We start from the raw sequence: 22544 nt of genomic DNA on the forward strand, positions 1-22544 counted from the left end.
ACATAAAGCATTCTCCATAAGACGTCAAGTTCAATTCATTGGTATCTGATGGTTCAGCAATATCTATATAACAAGTAATAGCTCTGTACAGAACTGTTCAAGACAAATCCCGATTCATAAACATAACAACCTAAAAACCAACACCAAACACCTATAACCCAAATCCTAATCAAGAATCCACCTCCCTCAACTCCCTCTCCTCTCCCTCCTCCTCCTGCCCCTCCTTAACCTTCTTTCCATCCCTCAACACCACACTAGGATGCCAAAGACTCAAAACCACCATGGCAAAGAACATCAACATCGCATCGAAAACATACATGAACGCCTCATGGCTGATCAAATACCCATCATTCCCCTGCGCATACTCCACCAGCCTGAAAATGGACCGAATGAGAATCAGCACACTGGACGAGTAAAGACCCCACATGGTGCCTTTCCACGTCTGGTCGTTCCAGGGAAGTCGCGCAGCCGACGAAGCCTCAGCGATCGAGACAGCGGTGGGGGATTTGCGAATGCGAAGATGGAAGATAATCGCAACGATGATGAATATGCCGAAGAAGACGAGTTGCACGCAGAGACCGCCGACGGTGACGTGTTCGCCGGTTTCCATGGCAGAGATGGTGCCGCTGGCCATGATTCCGCCTCCTATGGATCCATTTGGTCAGCTATGCGATACCGTAACAGGGAGAGCACTGGGGTGGATAAGGTAGACGAACCGCTAGCCTGCATCAGGAACGAGATCACGTCGCCGGTGACGAAGATCCGCGTCAGCCATTTGACCGGCACCAGGCTCAGGGATTGGGCGTTCAGGTGGCGGATCAGTCTGCCCAGGGTCATGTAGATGGAGGCGGCGTAGAGGGGAGGCGCCAGCAGGATCATGAGGGTTTGCACGGCGTAGATGGGAACATTCTCCTTATCGGAGTGGGCGAGCACACGACAGATGTATCCGATTATCTGGACTGTCGGAAGGTCGTTAGATCGATATGATAGAAGACCGGAATGAATTGGACGCAGACTTACAAACACCGCCGACAACGAAGATCAAGAAATACCAGCATCTTGCCCGAATGACCTGGTACAGATGGTAGGCCGTGATAAGCACGAAGAGAATGATAAAGAGGATGGCGGCCGCGAGCGAGGGCGTATACCGGTAGAGTTTGAAGTCGATCTCGCCGTGACCAGATGCCATGGTCTCGAATGAAGGTTGAATGTTAGTTTTAGACTGACAGCCCAGTAAGGGGACTCCGAGGCTTAAATGAGACTCCGACCAGGCAGTGCCACAGAGTACAATCTTCTCCACCCGGGGACTGAACGCCACTATTTTGGGCGCCAGTCGTGTTCGTGTCCGTGATCGGGAAAAGATCAGTCTCCATCGAACCAGTCTTACTCCGTTTATTGTATTCTCATTGGCAGAAGGGCGTCTAAGCGACGTTGACCCGCTCGGAGGGACCCGACGGCGTGTCCGTATTCGAGTCCGCGTGCACGTATCCGTATCCGCATCTTTCCTATAAAAGCACCGGACGCGGCGTTCTTGTTGGTTTCTAGGCATCAATCTATCGGCAACTTCCCCGCGATCGTCTATATCTCCGAATTACACCATACAGAAATTTCCATATCCTGAGAACTTGAATGCGGAGAATGGCCGACTCCTGGACTCGCCACACCGGGGGATATCCGAACATCTTGACAAAGTTTGCACATTCGGATCTGGATATGCTCCTTATTGCTGAATTACTTGAACCGAGGAGACTGACAGGAATTAGAGCCCCAGATCATACAGACACACTAATAGATACCAGCCATTAACGCAGATAAATCAAACCAGATCACCACGAAAAGGTAAGACTCGCCTTACCCTCCTCGAAATCGACCTCATCGCCATGCTTTCCATCCTTCGCGCCCTTCGTCAACTTGACCTCCGAATCAACAATGCCCTTGGTAACCTGATACTCCAATAACGCCCTCTCAATCTCCACCGTCTCAACGCCCTGCACACTCTCCTCAACATCCAGCACAACCGACTTCCCCTCCAAATCCACCTCTATCCGCGTAATAACCCCCGAGTCAATCGCAACCCAGAGTCCGGCATCAACCACATAAACCCTCTGTCTGACGGTATCCCTCGGTTCAACAACCACCTTCCCACCCTCCGTCGCCAAATTCCCCCCATAACTCACCCACCCAAACACCGGATGCTTCAGCACATACGTCGCCGCGCCCAGCACATGCCCCACGAACCCAGACCCGTAATCCCCCGAGTAGGCGTCCCAGTCCAGCGTCTCGGGGAACGAGTGGAACGACATGGACCCGAAGCCGTCCTGCGCGATGTTCGTCAGCGGGCCCTGGTTACCGCCGTAGCCGATGCGCAGGTCGTAGAGACTCAGCGCGGAGGTCGGGTCGCTGGAGGAATGGTAGTTGTCGAGGATGGGGAGCGCGTTGAGGCTGGATCCGTAGTGGTGGATTTGCCGCTCGATGCGGCTGAGTTTGCCGGCGGTTCTGCGGTCATCATATCAGTAAAAAATATAGGGATGAGAAGGGCAGGATGGAAGTACGTGAAGTCCCAGTATCGGCGCGCGTTGCCGTTCCATCCCCAGTGCGCGACGGTGGGCATGAACCCGTGGATCGACTCGATGGTCTTCTGTGCGGTTTCGGTGAAGCCGAAGTATCTGGTAGGTGTCAGACCATGCTATATGCCAGATGAGAAGGGGGGAAATGGCATACTTGGTCCACAGGTAGACGCCTTCCTGGCCGGTGCAGTCCCAGGCCTGTTCGCTGCCGAACGGGTCCTCTTGCGTTGTCCACTCCTGCGCACGCGGCTTGAGGATTCCTTCGAGGGTCTCGACTTCGGCGGTGTAGTTCTCCAGTTTGAGGTCGTCGAGAACCAGCTTCCAGACCGTCTCGCCCATTAGCCCGAGGTCGCCGTACCAGGTTTTCCGGTTGCCGTTGGAGTCTTTGCCGTAGACGAATCGGATTCTGCGGTTGTCAGCCACCTCATGAGCCAGGGAGTAAGAGGAAAGAAGAGTAAAAAGGGACGGACGTTTCAAAAGCCTGCTCCAGATACCACTGCGGACTCTGGCGTTGCAGCACACTCGACGACCGTCCGGCGCGATATAGCGCCCAGTAGAGAGCAGAAACGTGCACGTAGTTATACGCGCGGTCCAGGAGGTCTGATCCTTCTTTATCCCAGGCACCTGGCCAGTAAATGTCCGAGTCGTAGGTGAAATCCGGCATCGCTTCTTTGTCGTAGTAGAACAGACTCTTTCGCACGCCGAACTTGTTCTCTCCGCTGGTCAGCTGTAGTCGGGCCCAGACGGTTTCATTCACGAAGGTCTCGAGTTTCGCAATCTCCTCGGCCACCGGCTGCACGAGCTGCTTCATGGCTGCCGTGACAAATGAGCCGGCGCCGCCTTCGTCGCTGAGACCGGCGATCCAGACGCGGTTATCCTGGGTGACTGGCGCATCGGCCGAATGGTCGTAGGTGATGATCGACGGGGATCGTCCGAACGGGTCAGTCTCATTGAACCATTGCGTCTCAGTCAGGAAGTTTCCGAGCTTCGACAAGGACTTGGGTCCGGTGTCGGTGACATAGTAGTGCAAGCTGTGGGTGCGGCCACTGCTATACTTCAGCTCAACCCGAACTCGACCAAAGGCGTCCTCCTCAGGAACGACACTGAAAGCCTTCCATTCCTTGTCGACCTCATCCAGCTGTTTCACCGTCAATCCCCCCGGAACCACATCCACCCCCTCGACGCTCTCGTTCGTGCGCACAAACAACCTCCCATCCAGGTCCCTGGGCAGAACATACCCCGGCACCCCCTGCGCCACGGGGATCCCCAACGACGCGACTTTCTCCTCGATCTCCGGCACCGAATCCACCACACTAAACCGCAGTCCATAAGACACCGACTCCCCCACCTTCAGCGTCCGCGACGTCGGCTTATTCCACGGCGTGACGCCCTCCCACTCCTTCTCGGCCCACGCCTTCGTATAAACCTGCCACTCGTAGTTCCCCTCAAACACCTGGCTCTGATACGCCAGCTGACTCTCCCCGGTCTCCGGCAGAAACCGCCACGCCTCGAACTTGGTCTCTCCCAGCGGCGTGATCACCAGATGCGGGCCCGTCCCCAGCAGTCGCGTCACCTGCACGTATCCCGCATCCAGCCCGATATACGGATCCACCAGCACGCAGGTGTGTCTTGTTTCGATGGCCGTCCGCTCATAGAAGATGGTATTCCACTCGATTGGGAAGCCCAGACTCCCCAGCTCCACGGGCTGGGAGTTCTTATTCGTGACGGTGAAATTCAACGCCAGATCGCCCTCGTACTCGACCCAGGCGCGCGTAATCGCCAGATCATCCGCCAGCGACGACACATTCAGGGTGGGGGCTAGATTCGACGATGCGATCACCGAGGAGGAGGATGAATTCGAACCCGACCTCTGCTTCAAAACGCCCCGATCCGTCGCCGTATTCACATCCGTCCAAGCGCCCGAGTCCCCGACGCGATACCGCAGCGTCAGATCGCCCGTGTGGTAGTTCCCGTTTCCATTCCGCTTGTCGAAGACGTCAGACGGCGAGAAGTCGAATTCCTCAGCCGACGATTTCGGCTTCAGGGACCGTAAGACACCAGACTCGCCGTCCAGGGTTCCGGTGAACTGCTCGGTCGAGAAATCAGTATGCCCTGTCGCCAGGGACACGAGGGCGAGGGCCGTCGCGGCGAAAAACGAGCGGAGATGCATGGTTCGTAGACCTTTCGATCTAGCGTCACCAGGTTGACGCGACAGTGTAGTTCAACACCATTGCTGATCGCAGGTATAAATACACGACTGTCCCCCGCAGGATAGATTAGATGAGAAAGCGGAGGTGTCTCAACTCCTGCGGGGATGCGCGCCCTTCGAGTATTTTACCGACGGAGGAGATTAAATTAGCCGGGGGATCGACAGGAGGCAATGCGTTCGCAGCAGACAAACAAGCTGAGACCCTGACAAGCGGAGAAATTCCTTCCGCATGGTTGCATTCAGACATTGCATGATCTGCGGGGTCAGGGACTGAGGTGGTTTGTGAGGGGAGTGTCTCGTTTCTTCTTGGAGTCGATTGGCATTGCGTCAGAGTTGGCATCGGTTGGAATGGAGAACTTGATTTCTAGTGGTGGTTGAGTCTGAATGGCTCAATTAATCAATCAATCAATCAATCAAAGTTCCGTCAACCGATGAAGCCTATAAGAGTCTGAATTGCCAGGGTTCGTGCCTCGAGGTTCCTGGGTAGGACTCGACAATGTCTCGTAGCCTCGATTATCATTCATTCAGGCCACATCCGGTGTATCTGTCCCAACTCTTGAATGACGACAGAACAAGGTTTGGTTCCTGGCGCTGATGGCGGATTAAGACGCCTTCTTCCCGATCGGGGATTAGTGGCTCGGTGGGTGTATCCTTTGGCTCGGCTGATTGTCTAGATAAAAGACTCTTTCTTTAAATGTGCTGTATTTCTCTGGACTGCTGATTGTGTTCCCTTTTACGGAGTAGATTTTATGCACTCCTTCTGTCGGAGAATATCCTTGGAGGCAAGAGAGTAAGACCATGTTCACAGCTGTCATTTGATCTCTCTTACCTGAACCATTAAACCTTGAGCATGAAATACCTGGCGAGGGGCCGGAGAGGAGAATAAAGATTTGATATAAATCCGATGGGACATTAAAAGCCATAGTACCGGTCGGAGGAAGATCCTGTGCTCTATTTTCTTTTCGGGCTACCTAGTGATTAGGTCTATGTATTTGTTAGAGAGGTTATCCACAATATAAAGATAGAAGCAGTGTGTTCCACGATACTTCAGCCTTACTTTCACATTAATTGACGCAAAGTAGAGCAACCTGCAGTCTTCCTATTGTCTCCTGTGCATACAGTGGAGTTGGTGGAAAACAAAGATACTGGAATGCACAATCACTGTAGGAATGAATATGCATGTATAACTTTGTACCGTTGCCCCGACCTTCCTCAACAAAATACTCTGACTCTGTAGGTATCTTTGATGTATCCACCAGAAGTACTCTCCCCCCCGATGTTTGCTCCATCAGACCACCAACCTAATCGCCAGCCTATAAGACGCATTCTATTTGACGTAATCCACAGGGATGATGCAGGCGTGCGCCCGGGCTTATGTAACATGTAATGTTATAACGTAATCCACAAGCGAGCCGCGGATACAACCGAACCGCGGATCCTCAATCAGCATTCCACCCCCTTTATTCAACGCGTCATATCTTCAACACTGAATGCAATATGCCTCCTTCTAAAGAATCGCGTATTCAGATGGCTATTTCAGCTTATCAAAAGGGTCAAATTAAATCTATATTACGCGCTGCACAGGTTTTTATGATCCCTGAAAATACTCTACACGATCGACTCCGCGGTGTAAAACCACGATCAGAAACGCGCGCCAATGGCCATAAACTTTCTCAATTTGAAGAAGAAATCCTTGTTAAGCGATTACTAGATGCAGATACGCGAGGATTTCCAATTCGCCCCGAATTCCTACGTGAAATGGCAGAGATATTACTTCGTTCGCGTCTTCAAATCCCTACGGCAATGATTGGAGTTAACTGGTCATATAATTTTACTAAACGCCATCCTCAACTACGTACACGATACAGCAGACGGATTACATATCAACGCGCAAAACAAGAAGATCCGAAGGTTATAATACCATGGTTTCAAACTGTCCACGAGACTATCCAAGAACACGGCATACACGAAGACGATATCTGGAATTTTGATGAAACTGGCTTTGCAATGGGGCTCTGCTCAGCTGCTAAAGTTATTACTGCAGTAGAGCGTAGTGAGCGGCCACGCAGGGTTATCCAGGGTAATCGTGAATGGGTTACAATCATCGAAACAGTCAGCTCAAGCGGCGTACATATACCACCAGTCATTATACTTAAAGCAGGCAATCAACAGGCCGCATGGTTTCAAGAACCTAAACTTGCCGGAGACTGGTGGATTGCAACAAGCCAAAATGGCTGGACTACCGATGAAATAGGTCTTCTTTGGCTAAAGAATGTCTTTGAACCCTCCTCTAGGCGTTATATGACTGGGGCAAAACGCCTGCTCATTCTGGATGGCCATAGTAGTCATTTGACTGCTGAATTCGACGATTTTTGCAAAAAAAATGCAATAATATGTCTTTGTATGCCTGCTCACGCTTCGCACCTTCTTCAACCGCTTGATGTGGGTGTTTTTGGCCCGCTTAAACGCGCATACGGAAAACTGCTTGAAGGGCGTATGATTGCGGGTAACAACCATATTGATAAAGAGGACTTTTTATCACTATATCCAGACGCACGGGCTCAAGTCTTTACTTCTACGAATATCTGCAGTGGTTTCGCAGGAGCAGGGCTTAAGCCACTTAATCAAGAACGAGTTCTTTCAAAGCTTACCTTTCGACTACATACACCTACACCTGCACCGTCACTAGTTGAAGGGTCAATTTCCTCTGCTTTCCAGACTCCACAGAATACTCGCCAGTTAGATCGAGAGATACGCAGCTTACAGAACAGTCTTAGTGCTAAACGAAAGCTTTCTAGTAGCCCAATTGCTCATATTCAACATCTTGAAAAGGCTGCTCAAATGGCGATGCAAACCAACCTCCTTTTACAGCAAGAAATCAAGACTTTACGAGCCGAAAATGAGCGAAAATATAAAAAGAAAGCAAGAAGGCGTGCTCTACTAGGGAATGATACCCTTTTATCTGTACAGGAAGGCCAAAATCGCGTTCAGCAGCTAAATACGCAGCTTAATGAGCAGCCTGAGCAAACTACTCCTGTACCTCGTCAACAGGCTTTGCCACGCTGCAGTGGCTGTGGAACAGTTGGACATACAATTCGGAGCTGTCCTAGTAAATAGCTGAATTTTCATATATTTATTCAGTAAATTTAATGGAGTTTGTGATTGAATAGCTTCAAATAGTAATGGCCATGGCGAAGGATCCGCGGTTCGGTTGTATCCGCGGCTCGCTTGTGGATTACGTTATACTTTACTGTGGATCAGGGTTTCTCTTTGTCTGTCACTGGAGCAATCGGAGGGAGGTCTCTCATGGCAGGGATATTTGAGGAGGTATGTTTGTTTGTGCTGTTTCGACCATGCAGTTTGAGGGAGTTTCGGATTGTCTTTGCATTTAGTTAGCTTATTTAGTGGTTTATTTAGAGAAAGAAAAAATGAAGAAGAAGAAGAAGAAGAAAAGTGAAGGACACTGTCAACTGCGTCCGGAGTACTCCGAACAAGGAGATACGGTTAATTTTTCCGGATCCGGAGTTTTCTAGACCTGGCTAACTCCTGATATAACAGAGACGCCTTGTATCTGGCGATGCACGTCGAGGCAGATTAGGTAGCAGAGCGTACAGATCTGCTGCAATCATTATCAATCGACGTGGCGGTCAAGAGTGAATCCGGTTTTGGTGCTGCGACCGAGCGATCTCCGCGGCGGTTCCTGATTGGTTGATGTAGCCATGAGTTATACCTGAGCCTTAGTATCCATAACAAATGTAGTCGCTCGAAATCACGTACGCAGTAGTCTGATCCCCAGTCTCTTAAGAATCCAAGTCACTAGCAACTTCGTACGCATACTCCTCAGTGATATTCTACCGTATTTCTTTGTCCCGTCCACCACGTCATGCCGCTTTTCGTCAAGATCGACAATTCCAGTCTAGCGAGTGGAGTCCGGTGGAAATAAGACGGAAGTCGGCGAGGCTAGGGAGGGAGAGTCGCACACATGGCATTCATTTGGCCATTTTCATTTTCTCGCTCAGACGCTGTGGGTCATCGACCTTCCTCTTCCGTCTCCGTGCAAGTCGTTCAACTCTGCGCCTCGTTCCGATCGCCCGTCCATTCTGGAAAGACGTCGAAGCTCGCCGGTGGGGTGCTGTTCTTTTCGACCTTCTGGACGAGTCTAGTTTGTGTGCGAGGGTGATCTGTCCATTCCGGCTGGTATTTCCACGCGAGGGAGGCTATGGATTAAAGTAGGGTACGCCTGGCACGGGACGAGCAGTAACCGTTCAATCCTTGACGGCTTCCGGAGAGTAAGCGCTAGCTGGTCTTAACCATATCTCTCCTGATCATATAATAAATAATAACATAACCACTATAAACACATGACACTATCCTCGCTATAGCAGCGCCTAGTATAGCGCCGCCTCCCGCCACGGACCTACGGAATCCCTGCCTCCGTAGCCTTACCGTCCTCTTCCCTGTCCGTGTCGGGGTAGATGCAGATAACGTCGGTCGCAGTCCTAGGCCAGAGACAGCGAGAGTGAGCAGGATGAGCACATCCACTGTCCGTAGCATCCAGCTCAGACTCCGGTAGCCGACGCGGCTGATCCTAGTCGCCTCGACTCGACCAGACGCCGAGGACATGCACATACCCCGAACCCTACGTCGTACGCGGTAGGATAGCTGCAATCTGTAGCGTACTTTGACCGCTGCATTGCGCCCGAGACACTCCGTGCCGCGAGGGGGTCTGATTGGCGCCCTCGCCTGTACTTTTGAACGCGAAGAGCCCGTTTGCAAACTGCACGGACATGGACCTCAGTTCACCTGATCGGATTCCTTCTGTTGCCTGATCGGGGAAGGATCACTGATCCTGGACGGTTGACGTTGTCGGGACTGACGCCGGAGTACTTACAACAGAGTACCTACTACTACGTAGTCAATTGATTTTCTAACGGGTGAATGGAACTACCTACAGGCGATTCAGGCAAGCGAGGGAGACCGTCGGGTTCTCCTCTGATAGGCACATGATTCACCGTCAATCTCTCGCCCGACAGACTAAAAGTCCTGAAGAAACCGCAAAAGTACTAGGCACGACAGAATTCAACCCCTCCCCCCACTGCCACATGGATAGGACGGATCATGGATGCATGGAACGGTTCCTCTTTTTTTTTATTTTTTTTTTCTTTCATGTTGGGTAAGGTGTAAATAATTTTTGGTGTATTTCGTGCAGCGCTATGATCTCAGGGTTCTCGCCCGATCTATCCTTGTCCCGTCTTGAAGTGCCGGCGGTGACGTGGCAGTCAGAATTACTCCGTAGAAGACTCGAAGACTAGAAGTCGAATGGAGTTCTTGACAGCGGGTGATGATCATCCTTGGTTTCATAACCATGGTTTAGATTCATGAGTCGTGTTCATATCCCTTCCCCAGTATCCCTTCAGAAGTCACAACTCCAGAAGGGAGCAGCAGAAAGACTTCGTAAAGAGGAATTTTGAAGGAAAAAGAACGGAAGACGGAAGGATCGGCCAATCCACGGCATTAGCCTGCGCGAACAAAGACTAAACGCCACCGGTGCCTGTCGAGCCCCCAACCAGGAGCGATCATCGCCCGCGGCATCCGCTCTTGCATCCGCCTAAACGAGGGACTAGCGATTCCTTTCGAATCCACTCGCTGGCCGCCGGTGGGTTCTCTCATTATTTGTTCATCGGAATTCCTCATCTGCTGGGAAAACGGTCAGCCCGCAGCGGGTTTTCATTGGTGTCTGTCTCTTCTGCAGGGTTTTCTGGCTATTTTGTCATTTTCCCTCCTCCATTCTGTTAGTCAATATAGTTAAACCCCTGCCGTTACCCTTCTGGGTTCTTTTTCTCCCTGCTTTGGACCCCTCCCCCTTTTATTTGGATATTCAGTTCTCGCTCCTTAAACCCCCTAGGTCCCGTTTCGAATGTGATATAGTCTCGGATTTCAATTTATTAGGTTCTTGGGGGATCTCCGTGTTACATCCGCCCTTTAATTATTTTTACTTTTTCCCATCCCTCGCCCTTCCGACTTTCCTCCCCGCCTCGTTTTCCCCGGATTTCGCTACAAGGATCACTATGGCCGACCAACCTCGCTCACCACAGTCACCACCACCACGCTCACCACCTCGCTCGCCTCGATCGCCAGAATCGCCAGAATCCCCCAAGTCACCGGAATCTCGTAGATCGCCCGAGGTGGCGCGCCAACCGTCCCAGGAACAACATGGTCCCGCTTTTATCGAACCTGAGGTTAGTCTCCTCCCCACTATCTTATCTTCCAGCGTGGAATGGTTGTTTATGCTGGTTTAGGATTCCGACAATGGTTCAGTCTACGCCGGGTCGTAAGTCTTTTCTATCTTTCCATCCTGTTGGGGGACGAAGAACTCTGCTGATGGCCGCAGCCTCGGCGACGCCAGCTACACGACAAGCATCACGTCCAGCGCGATGAACTACCAGTAGGTGATGGATCCAGCCTCCATTCTGTTCGATGCTGACTGCGGTAGATATGAGGTATCTACATCTCTGACTTCTGCCCCGGTCCCCTGTCGCTTGATGTGATACATCCGATCTGGTCGTGTCACATGAGCTGGATGTCGCGTCTGGTCACGGGAAGCTAAGAGCCCTATTTCTTGCAGAACGGCCGCAGATATCATTCCTATCATGAGGGCGTCTACCTGTTGGTATGTTGTGGTTTATTTTGGTCGATCGGATTGTGGTTAACATGTTGGTTAGCCGAATGATGAACAGGAGCAGGATCGCTTAGATTTGGTATGTGTCTTGCATGATGCATCTGCGATACACGCTAATCCTGCTCAGAGCCACCATATCTATCGCATGCTCTTGAAAGGAGAGCTATGTCGAGCGCCGATCAAAAACCCCGGTCGTGTCTTAGACATCGGCACCGGGACGGGGATATGGGCGATCGACTTTGCAGAGTAAGTCACTATCGTCAACTATCTAGATCCGCATGCTAACAGCCACAGCGAACACCCCAACTCAGAGGTCATCGGTACGTGGATTCACTCCACCCCATGAAACCAATCTAACCCCATCAGGAAACGACCTAAGTCCCATCCAGCCGTCCTGGATCCCGCCCAACTGCCGCTTCGAAGTCGACGACTTCGAGCAGGACTGGTCTTACAGCCAAGGTTTCGACTACATCCACGGCCGCGAGCTGGAAGGCTGCATCGGCGACCACGACCGACTGTTCCGGCAGGCATATGAGAGCCTGCGCCCGAACGGGTACTTCGAGATCGCGTCGCTGGAGGTGAACACGTACTCGGACGACAACACGCACATGCGGGCGCCGTGTCTGCTCGAGGGCGTGCGCAACATGCACGCGGCGTCGAAGATGTACGGCAAGGACATGACGACGGTGGTGCATTGGAAGGAGATGATGGAGAACGCGGGGTTTGTGAACGTCCACGAGGATGTGTACAAGGTGCGTTGGCCTGCCCCTTTCCGGACGCGACAGTGCTAATGAATCGCAGGTCCCCCAAAGCCCCTGGCCCAAAGACCCCAAGCTCAAGGAAATCGGCCGCTACCATCAAGTCAACATGTTCGAGGCGCTGGGGCCGTACTGCTACGCGCTGTTCACGCGCGTGCTGGGCTGGCAGCGTCCCGAGATCGAAGCCCTGGTGGCGGGGATGCGCAACGAGCTGCGCGACTTGTCGAATCACTTGTACTCGAAGGTGCATATCGTGTATGGGCAGCGGCCGGCGACGCAATAACACCCGTTCCAGCGATATCAACCACGACAACGACAACTTAATGACTCTCCATCTATTGCTCTAATGAATGGATTTATATCCCGGGTTTCTTTTTTCTTCTGGTTGTTACCGACTAGCCTTGCATGTGTCTGCCCTGTTATTTGAGCATATTTGTTGTATTTATTCAGTTTGGTTTATTACATAGTCCATAGTCAATATGCATACACTGAACGAACAGATTCAACCTCCAACTCATACAGAAACCAGCACATCACCTTACCATCGCAACTCCCGCTCTATAAACCCCCCAACCCACCCACCCCAACGCCGCGACCGTGACTGCCTTCGCCGCACACTCCTTCAAATCCAACACCATCCACCCCTGCACCCTCAACTTCATCTCCCTCTTCGTATTCCCCTTCGGAATCGGCACTTCGGGAACCGGCTGCTCCAGGAACTCGCACAGCGGCTCCCACCCCTCCCGCACATGATAATGCAGCAGTCGCTCTGGCGGCACCAGCGCCTCGATCTTCTTATAATGTTCCTCGTAGATCCGAAGCCCGTCTTCCTTCAATCTGCCGCGCAGGATCTCGTTCCCCGAGCGGGAAATCACCGGCAGGACCCAGCGAAAGCGGCTGCGGCAGAGGGCGTCGATAGCGGCGAGCAGAGGCAGGAAGACGTATAGGATGGGGTAGCGTTCGCAGACGGTGGTGATTTCGAGGATGGATCTGCAGGAGACATCGTAGCCGTGATGTTAGTTTTGCTCTCCCGGAGATGACGGGGATAGATGGATGGATGGATAACGCACGAATACCACTCCTTCGGATCGCGCACCGTCAAAATCACCTTCGCCTCAGGATACGCCTGGATCAGCTCCTCAGCGAAACAGAGCGCAGGGACATCGCAGACTGCCTATCCTCATAACTGGTCAGCTCGGCCTCTCAGCCCGCGCGTTGCATCCCCCTTGCTTCCGAGATCCAATCCTCCCCGGCCAACCCTCAAAATAGAAACAGGAACAGGAACAGGTCAACGAACCTGACAATGCCCCAGCAACTTATCCCACTCCTCCCTCCCAAACGGCTTCCCGACGCCGTCGTACTTTGCGCGCAACGCCCGCATCCACATCTCCCCGTCGCGCGGGTTGTTCAGCATCAGCGAGTATCCGTGGTAGGCTTCATTGTAGCCGAGGATGCGGAGGGCTTCTGTCAATGCTGTCGAGGGTAGACATTAGCTCGTCAACTCGGCGAAATGTTAAGAATGAACAGATAAAAGGAGATGGTAGCGTACAATCCGTCCCCGTCCGAAACAGCCCAAACGACAACACGCGCATCGGCACGACGCGAGTACATTTCTCGCGATCGATGTCCGTGACATGGAACGTCCTCGGCCCGACCTGGATGGACATTGTCTTTTTCCCTTAGATAGGGCAAGTCCCTATTGAACCGTGGGGTTATCTCGTCGTCACACTCCGTAGCGCGACCCTTCAAAAACCAAAGATAGAATGATAGCGCGACGAAATCCAGCAGCGGAGGCAGATCTGCTGCACCGGCAGAGCCACCACGCCATGCTTTTAAATAAGGCCAGGCCGGCCGTCGCAAGATGCAAGGACCATGAGGTGATTGATGCATTCGATCTCGATGGGTTGGGCTGAGGCTGTCGGCGGTGCATCCCTTGCTGGCGAGCTTATATCCCTTGCTATGGAGTTGCCGCATTGGGCGGGATTTTGCGTTGGTTGCTGCATGCGGGGGTTTGGGGTCTTTGTTGGGGGAGAGTTAGATCGGAAGGGTTTCTCTGCGAGGTTTTTGTTTTGGGTTCTTCGTGGGTGCTTAGGCTTTTGGGGGGAGGTGGTGTGGCGATTGGGCTAAATATAGGCATTGTTTATGCTATGCTCAGATGACGGAGGCATTGGACATGGCGACCAAAGTATAGTTTAGAATTTCTTCCATAATTCACTGATCCATTCATCTAAATAGGCTTTCTATCTGCAGCTTGCTGGTCATTTTGTGTTTCTTTCTTCCATTTATTTTATTTTATTTTATTTGTTTTTTTGTTTTGTTTAGTCTAGGAATCTCTACTTCGTGTCAACTAGTCATAGTGCCATTCGATGTCTTGCAAGATAAACATAGCCAAACCAATGAGCATTGTGTCTTCATGGATAGTGGTATTCTTTTATTCTTTTTAGACTACAGCAATCCAATCCTCAATAGTCAAGCCTCTATCAAGCTTGTAGAATCAACTCTCTAGACATACCCCAGCCCACCAGACCAAAACCAACTACTTCATCTCGACCTCCATCATCCTGTTCACCAACAGCCTCGCCCCCTCCGACCTGAAAAGAACCAAACCGCGACAATCCCACCACCACGCCTGCGCCCGATATCGATACCAAGCCGTCAAGAGATCCGTACCCCTCTGCACAAACCCCAGCTCCTTCCCGGGCACCCCAGCCCTCCACACGTAATTCGCCACCTCATCCTCTAGATCCATCAACGCGAAATCATCCGCACTCAACCCCACAGTCTCCCCATCGAACCGATGATACTCGGTAATCAGATCATCGAACAACGCAAACCGCCTCGGCAGCGGCCTCGGCGACACCCGCAGCGCCAGGTCCACGAACTGGATGATCTGCGGCGGACGAAGCAGATACATGCGCTCGACGAGATACGTCGGATCGTCGGGGTTACACGCGTCAGGGGACTCGCTGTCGAAGACCTTCCGGGGGAGGAACTCCCACACGAAATCGGTGACTTCGAGAATGTCGAGCTTCTCAGATAGCGGGCGCTGTGGGTTATACCGCCATTTCATCAGCGTGAGGTTGTTGAAGGCGTTCTGCTCCAGGTCGTCGGGGTAGATGAAGGCGCGCGAGAGGTAGAAGTGTTCGAGGGCGCACCACTGCGCGGTCAGGGCCTTGTAGAAGCGGAGGTAGGCGCGGTGTTTCTGGTCGTGGGTGAGGCGTTTGATTTTGACATGGGCTGGGGGGATAGTTGAGCGCCGCAAAGGATTGGTGTCGGCGAGGTAGCGCTCCTTGGCGAGCGAGTCCATGTCCCAGGAGGGCTTCCAGTCGGAGGTGTAGACGCGGTAGATGGACTTGCGGCAGTAGAGGGAGAAGAGGGTGCGGAGGGCGTAGTAGCGGCAGACGATCGCGAAGATGGACTCGGCGTCGAGGTGGAAATTGAAGCCGGAAAGGAAGTCGTGGCGGCGGGTGTAGGCGTGCGCGGGGATGCGACCCCAGTGGAAGGCGTCGCGGAGCATTTGGATGCCGCTGAGGCGAGCGTCATGTTCGTGGTGAGGCGCGTTTTTCTGAAGAGAGTTAGTTGGGGATGGAGTGGGGATAGTATGGGACTGACAATGATGCTGCCGAAGATCCAGGCTCGGGTGTAATAGTCGTCGAAGGCTGTGTAGATCGCCTTGCAGGTCCGGGCAAGATGCAGGGCGTCGTCTATGTCATGCAGATAGGTGAATAGAGGAAGGATGTAGGAGAGGTTGTGGGTCTGGTTAATAGATGGCATGGCTGAAAGGTGACGCGGTAGGGACTAGTTCGGATAGAGATGGAGAGGGTGATGAACATGATAGCGACGCTGGGAGACATGATATACACGGTGGAATCAGGAAAGATTCGCAAGATGAAGGACATTGCCGGTAGATTCAGGCAGAAGAGAGAAAGTGCGATTCATAAAGCTTGTCGGTGAGAATCTGCCTGGTGATGACTGCACATCGACATCATTTCCAGTTCATAAACCATAAGCGGAACAAACAGAGTCATTAACTAAGAAGTGAGGTATGATTGATCGTATTATTTGCTCAAAGACCAGAGTGAGTTTATCTATGATAACATAGGACGATATTTGGAATTGCGTGTTTAGGATCTTGCAACAGTCAAAGTATATAGTTTGAACTGAAGACCCACAAGTCATCTAGCGATTTCTGTGAATATAAACATTAAATAACATCAGACTACTCATGATGGCACACTTAGATGAAATCATTCACTAAGTAATAGCAAAGAAAAATAAAGCCCACAGCAGCGTATAGTATTAAGAAGAAGTACTGAAGGATTTAGAATCTTGTCATAAATAGTATTCTATAGCATCAAAATTATCCCTGTTTTGTATGTTAGTGTTTAGCCTTACGGATATACTCTATGACAATACATAGTAATGAATTATCGCCTCAAAAAGACAACATATTTCAGCGATCGCATATCTATCCATAATAGGACTCATACTGTGAAAGAGTTAAACTAGCTTCTACTCCGAACGAAAATGGAGCTGGAAACTCCATCCCCCAGGAAGAGCTTGTCTTGGCGAGATGCAGCAAGACATACCTATCCGGAGCTCAGTCAGACACCTTGTCTTCACCAGTTTCTGCAAGTCCTAACACTACTCCAGACTTTTCGGTCTTCTACGCTGCATCCACTTCCAGTCGAATCCTCCCCTAGCGGTTGTCAGCTTTCTTCAGCAACGCACCAAAGTGGGTAACTTTCTTCTCCGATCTCCCGCGAGCTAAATCCGAGTGGGTTCTGAACAAAGATTTCTGATTCTTGCGATCAAACACAGTCGCAAACTCGAATGTCAACGCAGCCTTCAAACCATGACTTTGCCATATTCAGGCTCCCCACACCATCCCCACAAGGCTAGCATGGTCGAGGCTTGGCGCCAAATCCGACGACGACGATGCTAGCGACCAGGACAGCCCCCATCACCGCAGCTTCTCGTATTCGACGTATTCCAGCGGACTTGTCGAAAGATGAGCGACAATGCTCACCATGGTCAGGCACTGTGCATCCTTTCGATCTCTTGCTGCCACGGTGTTTGTACGACGGAAGAACTTGTCCTCGCGGGCTGAAAGACGAGAGATGAGTGTTAAGAAGATTGCGATAGACGAGGCGACGAGATGAAAATATTTAACGAGGCAGTTGTGTCAGATTATCAGATATCTCAAAAACGTCCGAGCTATGAATCATACGACACGCGTTGGTCTTGGAAATTCGTCATAGCGTCGATCGCTGCGATCTGCAGCGACAGCGGGCCGATCAGTGCGGCAGGGCAGCCGTGCCGCGACGGACATTGGTAATGTTGCATCCAATTCCGGTGGATTCATTCCTCTATACGGAATACGAGTACAAAGTACTCCGTACAGGGCAGTTGGCGTTGGCTGCCGGATTAGTTGGTGCCGCCGAACTTTGCAGGGGTCACTGGATCGCCGTCAGGATTCCCGTCTGTGTATTCCTTCGTATCCTTCGTAGTCCTGAGCAGCTATCAGCCGACACTATCAGCAGCTGGGATTCAGAATCGCCCCTCCAACAATGATGGCGAGTACCGAATCGGACGACTGGCAGATCAAGTGTCAGGGCCGCTTGCGGTCAGAACACGACACGGCATGACATAAGACGGATCGGCGAAGGAATCCGCCGGGTAGGGCAAGATGGCGGACAATTTGATCGAGAACGTGAATCAAAATAGAATATGATGAAATGTTCTCCCGTACGAAGGAAGAGGGAGATTGTCAGGAAGATTGTCAGGAAGATAGTCAGGGGCAGTACGTAAGTTCATGCAACCCAATTGACTGGGTTATGTCATGGTTATTCATCGAACCCGCCTGCCAAGAGTGCACAATTCGCACACAAACCGTGTAACACACCCACCCGGTGGTGGTGTCTGGCAAGGGCCAATCCGGCGGCATTCCTCCTCTCCACGGCGGGCAGCCCCCTGAGGCCGGCCGGATCCAGAACGTCTCGGCCAGGACGCTGCAGGAACGTAACCAATCCGAATCATGGCAGCCTAAAGTTTCAGAACGCCATGCAGTTGCCACCAGCTCAGCCCCGCGGATGCTTGCGTGGCCCATTTTTGGTCCTCCGGTGTGCCCTTCGCATTGGCCGACCCCCATGGCTAAGCCTTGGAATTGCTGCATTAGTCGAAGCTTGGCGAGACAAAGGCCAGTGAAATGACCCCAAATTGAGCGCCGGTGGGCCGCATCGTCACGCAGGCCGGTGCGGCCGCGTCAGAAATGGAGAGCGCACGAGTCCTGATCGCCATTGGTGCGGTGCTTCTAAAAAAAATCGGAAGGGCCGGTGGCTTGCAGTCGGCGATTTATAGGCCCGGTTGCATCGGTCAGATTCCTGGCCGAGTTCTCTTGGGAGTCCCTTCGTGCATTGGCTTATATACCGTTGGATACCCCTGGCATCTTCTCGTCTCCACATTTTTGCCATCCAGTGTATACGCCGTCCAGAGACTCGTTTCACATACACTATACTATACACAGTACACAGCACAGACAGAGTATACTCTTCGCTGCAACATCTTCGTCAAAATGCCCTCCTCTCGCGCTTCCAGTGATCGCACCGGATCCATCGGATCCCACGAGGCCTACAAGAAATCCTCTCTCTCCAGCAAGGCCGACCCCAACCAGGCGTTGACTGAAGCCCAGCCAAGTGAGAACACCTCCAAGATATTCTCAGAAGACATGCTAACCAACGCAGTGGCCAATGTCGGAACCTCCGATATGTTCTCGCTGCGCTCCATGCAGCATCGCGACGCCGAGGGCAAAATCATCAGTGAGTCCACCATACCCTCCCTAAATATACCTGCTAACTGAACAGCCGAACCCGACCTCACGAATCCCACGCGTCCCCGCTTCGAGCGCCCGTTAGACACCATCAAGAACTTCGAGGCGGCCATCGAGCGACGACGAAAGGAGCATGCGATGGCATAGAATCCACGGATAATGGATGGGACAGGCGTGATTGGCTTGGGTTTGATTCGATTAGCAATGTTTGTCAGCGATGTAAATTTACCGGGAATGCTTGTCAATATCAATATACTCTGATTGATGGATCTGACTTCGGCTTATGCTGTAGCCTAGACGAGAGTAGGCTCGGCTCCTTCCACGGGGAAAGCTTGGTATATAAGTTTCTGGCCCAGGAGCACTAAGCATGCCGGAGTGGAGGCTGCAGTTAGATTGAAGATTCAATGTCAGCGTCCTCGTTAGTCTACCTCCTCTCGACCAACCGATCATGCAGAGTTCGCGATAACGGAGTGAGTGAAATTAATGCCCCCACCGACTAAATCCGAGGGAAACATTCTGGCTCGGAGATAAGGCATCCACAGGCATCCACTCGCTATCCACCTCTTGTCTTCTAGTCTTCTTCGACTTCGCAAGTGCAGCACTACCGAGTAGATGCTGTGGGAGCGCCCACACGCTGCCAGCACTCGTCCCACAATCACTGCAGACTGCCACACCATGGATCCGCCAGTGAATGGAACCATCCCATTCTCTCTTCACTAGTCCGTCGGCTTCGGCCCAAATCCAGCTCGTCGACTAACCACCATGACTAGTGACGCGTTCCACGCTGCAGCGGGGCACCAGGCAGACACTTGTCGACAGTCGCATTCGGAGCAAAGCATAATGGGACGGCTGCTATTATTACCGGTTTTTGATTGCATGGCTCCTGAAATGCAATTTCCTAGCGGTTATATGGGCTGTTCCCCGTGGTCGGCTGGCGTGGATTGGACCTGCCGTTTCCCAGTCACTCTTTGATCCATTCCTATTTTCTCCGGACTCGACACTCGTTTGATTGTTTCTTTCTTTCTCATTATCTTACGACTGTGTTCTTTTCACGAGTCGACCGCATTCGCTATGAAACTCTCCCTCGCTGTTGGAGCCACCCTTCTGGGTGCTGCTCTGGCGGATATCGATCCCATCGTTATCAAGGTAGGATGTCCGATCTCCTGTCGGTGATCCTTTCTGACTGGCTAGGGCTCAAAATTCTTCTACTCCGGCAACAACACTCAATTGTAGGTTCTGCTGACCGTTCATTCGGACCACGCTAACATCCTCCTAGCTATATTCGCGGCATTGCCTATCAGCGTATGTCATTCCACTCCAAAGACCATCCCAAGCCTAACTCCAGCAGAGGAATATTCGAGCAATGGAACCACCGACGGCAGCAACACCTACAAGGACCCCCTCGCCGATGCTACTGCCTGCGAGCGTGACGTTCCCATCATGCAGGAGCTGAACACCAACACCATCCGAGTCTACGCCATCGACCCGACGGCTGACCACAAGAAGTGCATGCAGCTGCTGTCCGACGCTGGCATCTACGTGATCTCGGACCTGTCGTCTCCGTCGCAGTCCATCGACCGCAACGATCCCAGATGGGAGGTCTCGCTGTACAACCGCTACACCAGTGTGATCGACGAGATGGCCCAGTATAACAACACGCTGGGCTTCTTTGCAGGTAACGAAGTGTCCAACAATGTCAAGACGACCGATGCCAGTGCATTCGTCAAGGCCGCCGTCCGGGATATGAAGGCGTACATCAAGCGGAAGAACTACCGTTCTATGGGTGTTGGATACGCCACCAACGACGATTCGTCCATCCGGGTACATATGGCTAACTACTTCAACTGCGAGAGCGACGAGGACAGCATTGATTTCTGGGGATATAACATCTATTCCTGGTGTGGTGACTCTACCTACCAGGAGTCTGGGTATAAGGACCGCACTGACGAGTTCCGCAACTACTCGGTGCCCGTCTTCTTTGCTGAGTACGGCTGTAACTCCGTCTCGCCTCGGAAGTTCACCGAAGTCAAGGCGCTGTTCGGGGACAAGATGAACGACGTGTGGTCTGGTGGTATTGTCTACATGTATTTCCAGGAGGCCAACGATTATGGTACGTATCTGTTCTTGATGACCGACTAATACTGACGAAAGATCAGGCCTTGTTTCTGTCGTCGACAGCACCAGCGTCAGCAAGCTGAAGGACTTTACCTATTACTCGAGCCAGATTGCCAGCGCCACTCCTTCGGGCACAAACAAGGCATCCTACACGCCCACCAACTCGGCGTTGCAGAGCTGTCCCGCCGTCAGCACCGCTTGGAAGGCCACTCAGACTCCTCTCCCCCCTACCCCTAACGAGGAGCTCTGCAACTGCATGGACGCCTCCGCCGGCTGCGTCGTCAAGGACTCCCTCTCTAGCTCCAAGTACTCCGACCTGTTCGGCGTGGTCTGCGGATACACCGACTGCGACGGACTCACTGCCAACGCCACGACCGGCAAGTACGGCGCCTACGGCATGTGCAACTCGAAGCAGCAGCTGAACTTCGCCCTGAACAAGTATTACGCCGAACAGAGCTCGGCGGCCTCGGCCTGCAGCTTTGGCGGATCGGCCACCACGACCTCAGCCGCCAGCAAGACCGGCAGCTGCAAATCTCTGATGAGCCAGGCGGGCACTGCTGGCACCGGAACGGTCACTTCGCAGCCCACCGCGACCGCCGGCTCGGGATCCTCCGAGGCGTCTGCCAGTGCGTCCGGGTCGACCGGTGCGGCGCCCACGACGGCCGGTACTGCCGTTGCGGTTGGATCTTTCCAGCTTGGTTTGTACGCCGTCCTGGCTGTGTTGACGGCCGCGACTATGGTGCTGCTCTAGATTGGGTCCTGTTGGTTCTGAACAATGGGCTCTTGTCTTCTATCCGACGGTTATATATTGTTGATTAGTCAATTGTTGGGGATTGGTCTGCAATCGCCACGCACTGCTAAATCATCTCTTACCAAACAATGGCAAGTTCTAGATACTCTTAATAGAACCCATGCTTGGTTTTCACTGGACTTGACTCAAATAGACGTCACAAAACATCCTAGCACCATGTAGCCATCTCGCTTATGGATGATGACATTCGGAGGCGGGGGATACCCCTCTCCGCCAGTTGCACAGCAAGTGACACAACAAGCAGTCGTTGAACACCATCACAAAGCTTGATCAATCCTCACTTCAACCCCTGGATCCCCATTCCTGTTAGTTCAGTCCACTGCATACAATCTTCATTTTCTCTGGTTACCTTCCAAATAAGGGATAGCGGGACTCCCAAATATAGGTTGAGCCCCGTGACCTCGGCAGAATGTTCCTCCGCCCGACTGCTCACGTGCCATGATTATTCAGCGGAAGTATACACAATCCGCCGTCCAGCGCAATTTGACTCATCTTTCATCTCGCACAATGCGCGCTGAATCCGCCCCACATTCTCCATACGACTGCTAGAACGCACAGCCTGCGCTATTCGTTCTC

The 22544-nt window shown here is 52.3% G+C and overlaps 8 protein-coding genes across 8 annotated transcripts; 3 read left to right on the forward strand and 5 right to left on the reverse strand.

Moving 5' to 3' along the window:
* Positions 1-41: 41 nt before the first annotated feature.
* P170DRAFT_382944 (RTA1 domain-containing protein) lies at positions 42-1262 on the reverse strand. The gene is made up of 3 exons (XM_024845623.1): positions 1021-1262; positions 717-959; positions 42-645 (listed from the first exon to the last, which is right to left on the reverse strand). Exons 1-3 carry the CDS (start codon positions 1187-1189, stop codon positions 170-172), a joined length of 888 nt encoding a protein of 295 aa, XP_024703967.1. The 5' UTR covers positions 1190-1262; the 3' UTR covers positions 42-169.
* Positions 1263-1553: 291 nt separating this feature from the next.
* Positions 1554-4796, reverse strand: P170DRAFT_407331 (uncharacterized protein). Its single transcript, XM_024846676.1, has 4 exons — positions 3038-4796; positions 2722-2973; positions 2553-2666; positions 1554-2496 (listed from the first exon to the last, which is right to left on the reverse strand). Exons 1-4 carry the CDS (start codon positions 4735-4737, stop codon positions 1827-1829), a joined length of 2736 nt encoding a protein of 911 aa, XP_024703968.1. The 5' UTR covers positions 4738-4796; the 3' UTR covers positions 1554-1826.
* A 4045-nt stretch (positions 4797-8841) lies between these two features.
* Positions 8842-9781, reverse strand: P170DRAFT_425703 (uncharacterized protein; the record flags this gene model as incomplete). The annotated part of the gene is made up of 4 exons (XM_024847661.1): positions 8842-8993; positions 9198-9519; positions 9668-9677; positions 9729-9781. The coding sequence occupies 4 exons, from the start codon at positions 9779-9781 to the stop codon at positions 8842-8844; spliced, it is 537 nt and encodes a 178-aa protein (XP_024703969.1).
* Positions 9782-10456: 675 nt separating this feature from the next.
* P170DRAFT_436455 (class I SAM-dependent methyltransferase) lies at positions 10457-12711 on the forward strand. Its single transcript, XM_024849160.1, has 7 exons — positions 10457-11015; positions 11148-11221; positions 11270-11276; positions 11499-11701; positions 11750-11775; positions 11822-12207; positions 12257-12711. Exons 1-7 carry the CDS (start codon positions 10845-10847, stop codon positions 12494-12496), a joined length of 1107 nt encoding a protein of 368 aa, XP_024703970.1. The 5' UTR covers positions 10457-10844; the 3' UTR covers positions 12497-12711.
* A 35-nt stretch (positions 12712-12746) lies between these two features.
* On the reverse strand, positions 12747-14290 carry P170DRAFT_407336 (sulfotransferase family protein; the record flags this gene model as incomplete). Its single annotated transcript, XM_024846677.1, has 4 exons — positions 13763-14290; positions 13511-13686; positions 13284-13387; positions 12747-13203 (listed from the first exon to the last, which is right to left on the reverse strand). The coding sequence occupies exons 1-4, from the start codon at positions 13878-13880 to the stop codon at positions 12747-12749; spliced, it is 855 nt and encodes a 284-aa protein (XP_024703971.1). The 5' UTR covers positions 13881-14290.
* A 371-nt stretch (positions 14291-14661) lies between these two features.
* P170DRAFT_464351 (uncharacterized protein) lies at positions 14662-15987 on the reverse strand (the record flags this gene model as incomplete). The annotated part of the gene is made up of 2 exons (XM_024852236.1): positions 14662-15778; positions 15826-15987. 2 exons carry the CDS (start codon positions 15985-15987, stop codon positions 14750-14752), a joined length of 1191 nt encoding a protein of 396 aa, XP_024703972.1. The 3' UTR covers positions 14662-14749.
* Positions 15988-18787: 2800 nt separating this feature from the next.
* On the forward strand, positions 18788-19189 carry P170DRAFT_475024 (DUF2406 domain-containing protein; the record flags this gene model as incomplete). Its single annotated transcript, XM_024853211.1, has 3 exons — positions 18788-18908; positions 18957-19031; positions 19077-19189. The coding sequence occupies 3 exons, from the start codon at positions 18788-18790 to the stop codon at positions 19187-19189; spliced, it is 309 nt and encodes a 102-aa protein (XP_024703973.1).
* A 924-nt stretch (positions 19190-20113) lies between these two features.
* Positions 20114-21908, forward strand: P170DRAFT_356813 (glycoside hydrolase family 72 protein; the record flags this gene model as incomplete). Its single annotated transcript, XM_024844177.1, has 5 exons — positions 20114-20188; positions 20234-20271; positions 20319-20344; positions 20391-21152; positions 21199-21908. The coding sequence occupies 5 exons, from the start codon at positions 20114-20116 to the stop codon at positions 21906-21908; spliced, it is 1611 nt and encodes a 536-aa protein (XP_024703974.1).
* Between the last annotated feature and the right edge of the window lie 636 nt (positions 21909-22544).

Source organism: Aspergillus steynii (assembly GCF_002849105.1).
Source record: "Aspergillus steynii IBT 23096 chromosome Unknown P170scaffold_4, whole genome shotgun sequence".
Classification (NCBI taxonomy): Eukaryota; Fungi; Ascomycota; class Eurotiomycetes; order Eurotiales; family Aspergillaceae; genus Aspergillus; species Aspergillus steynii.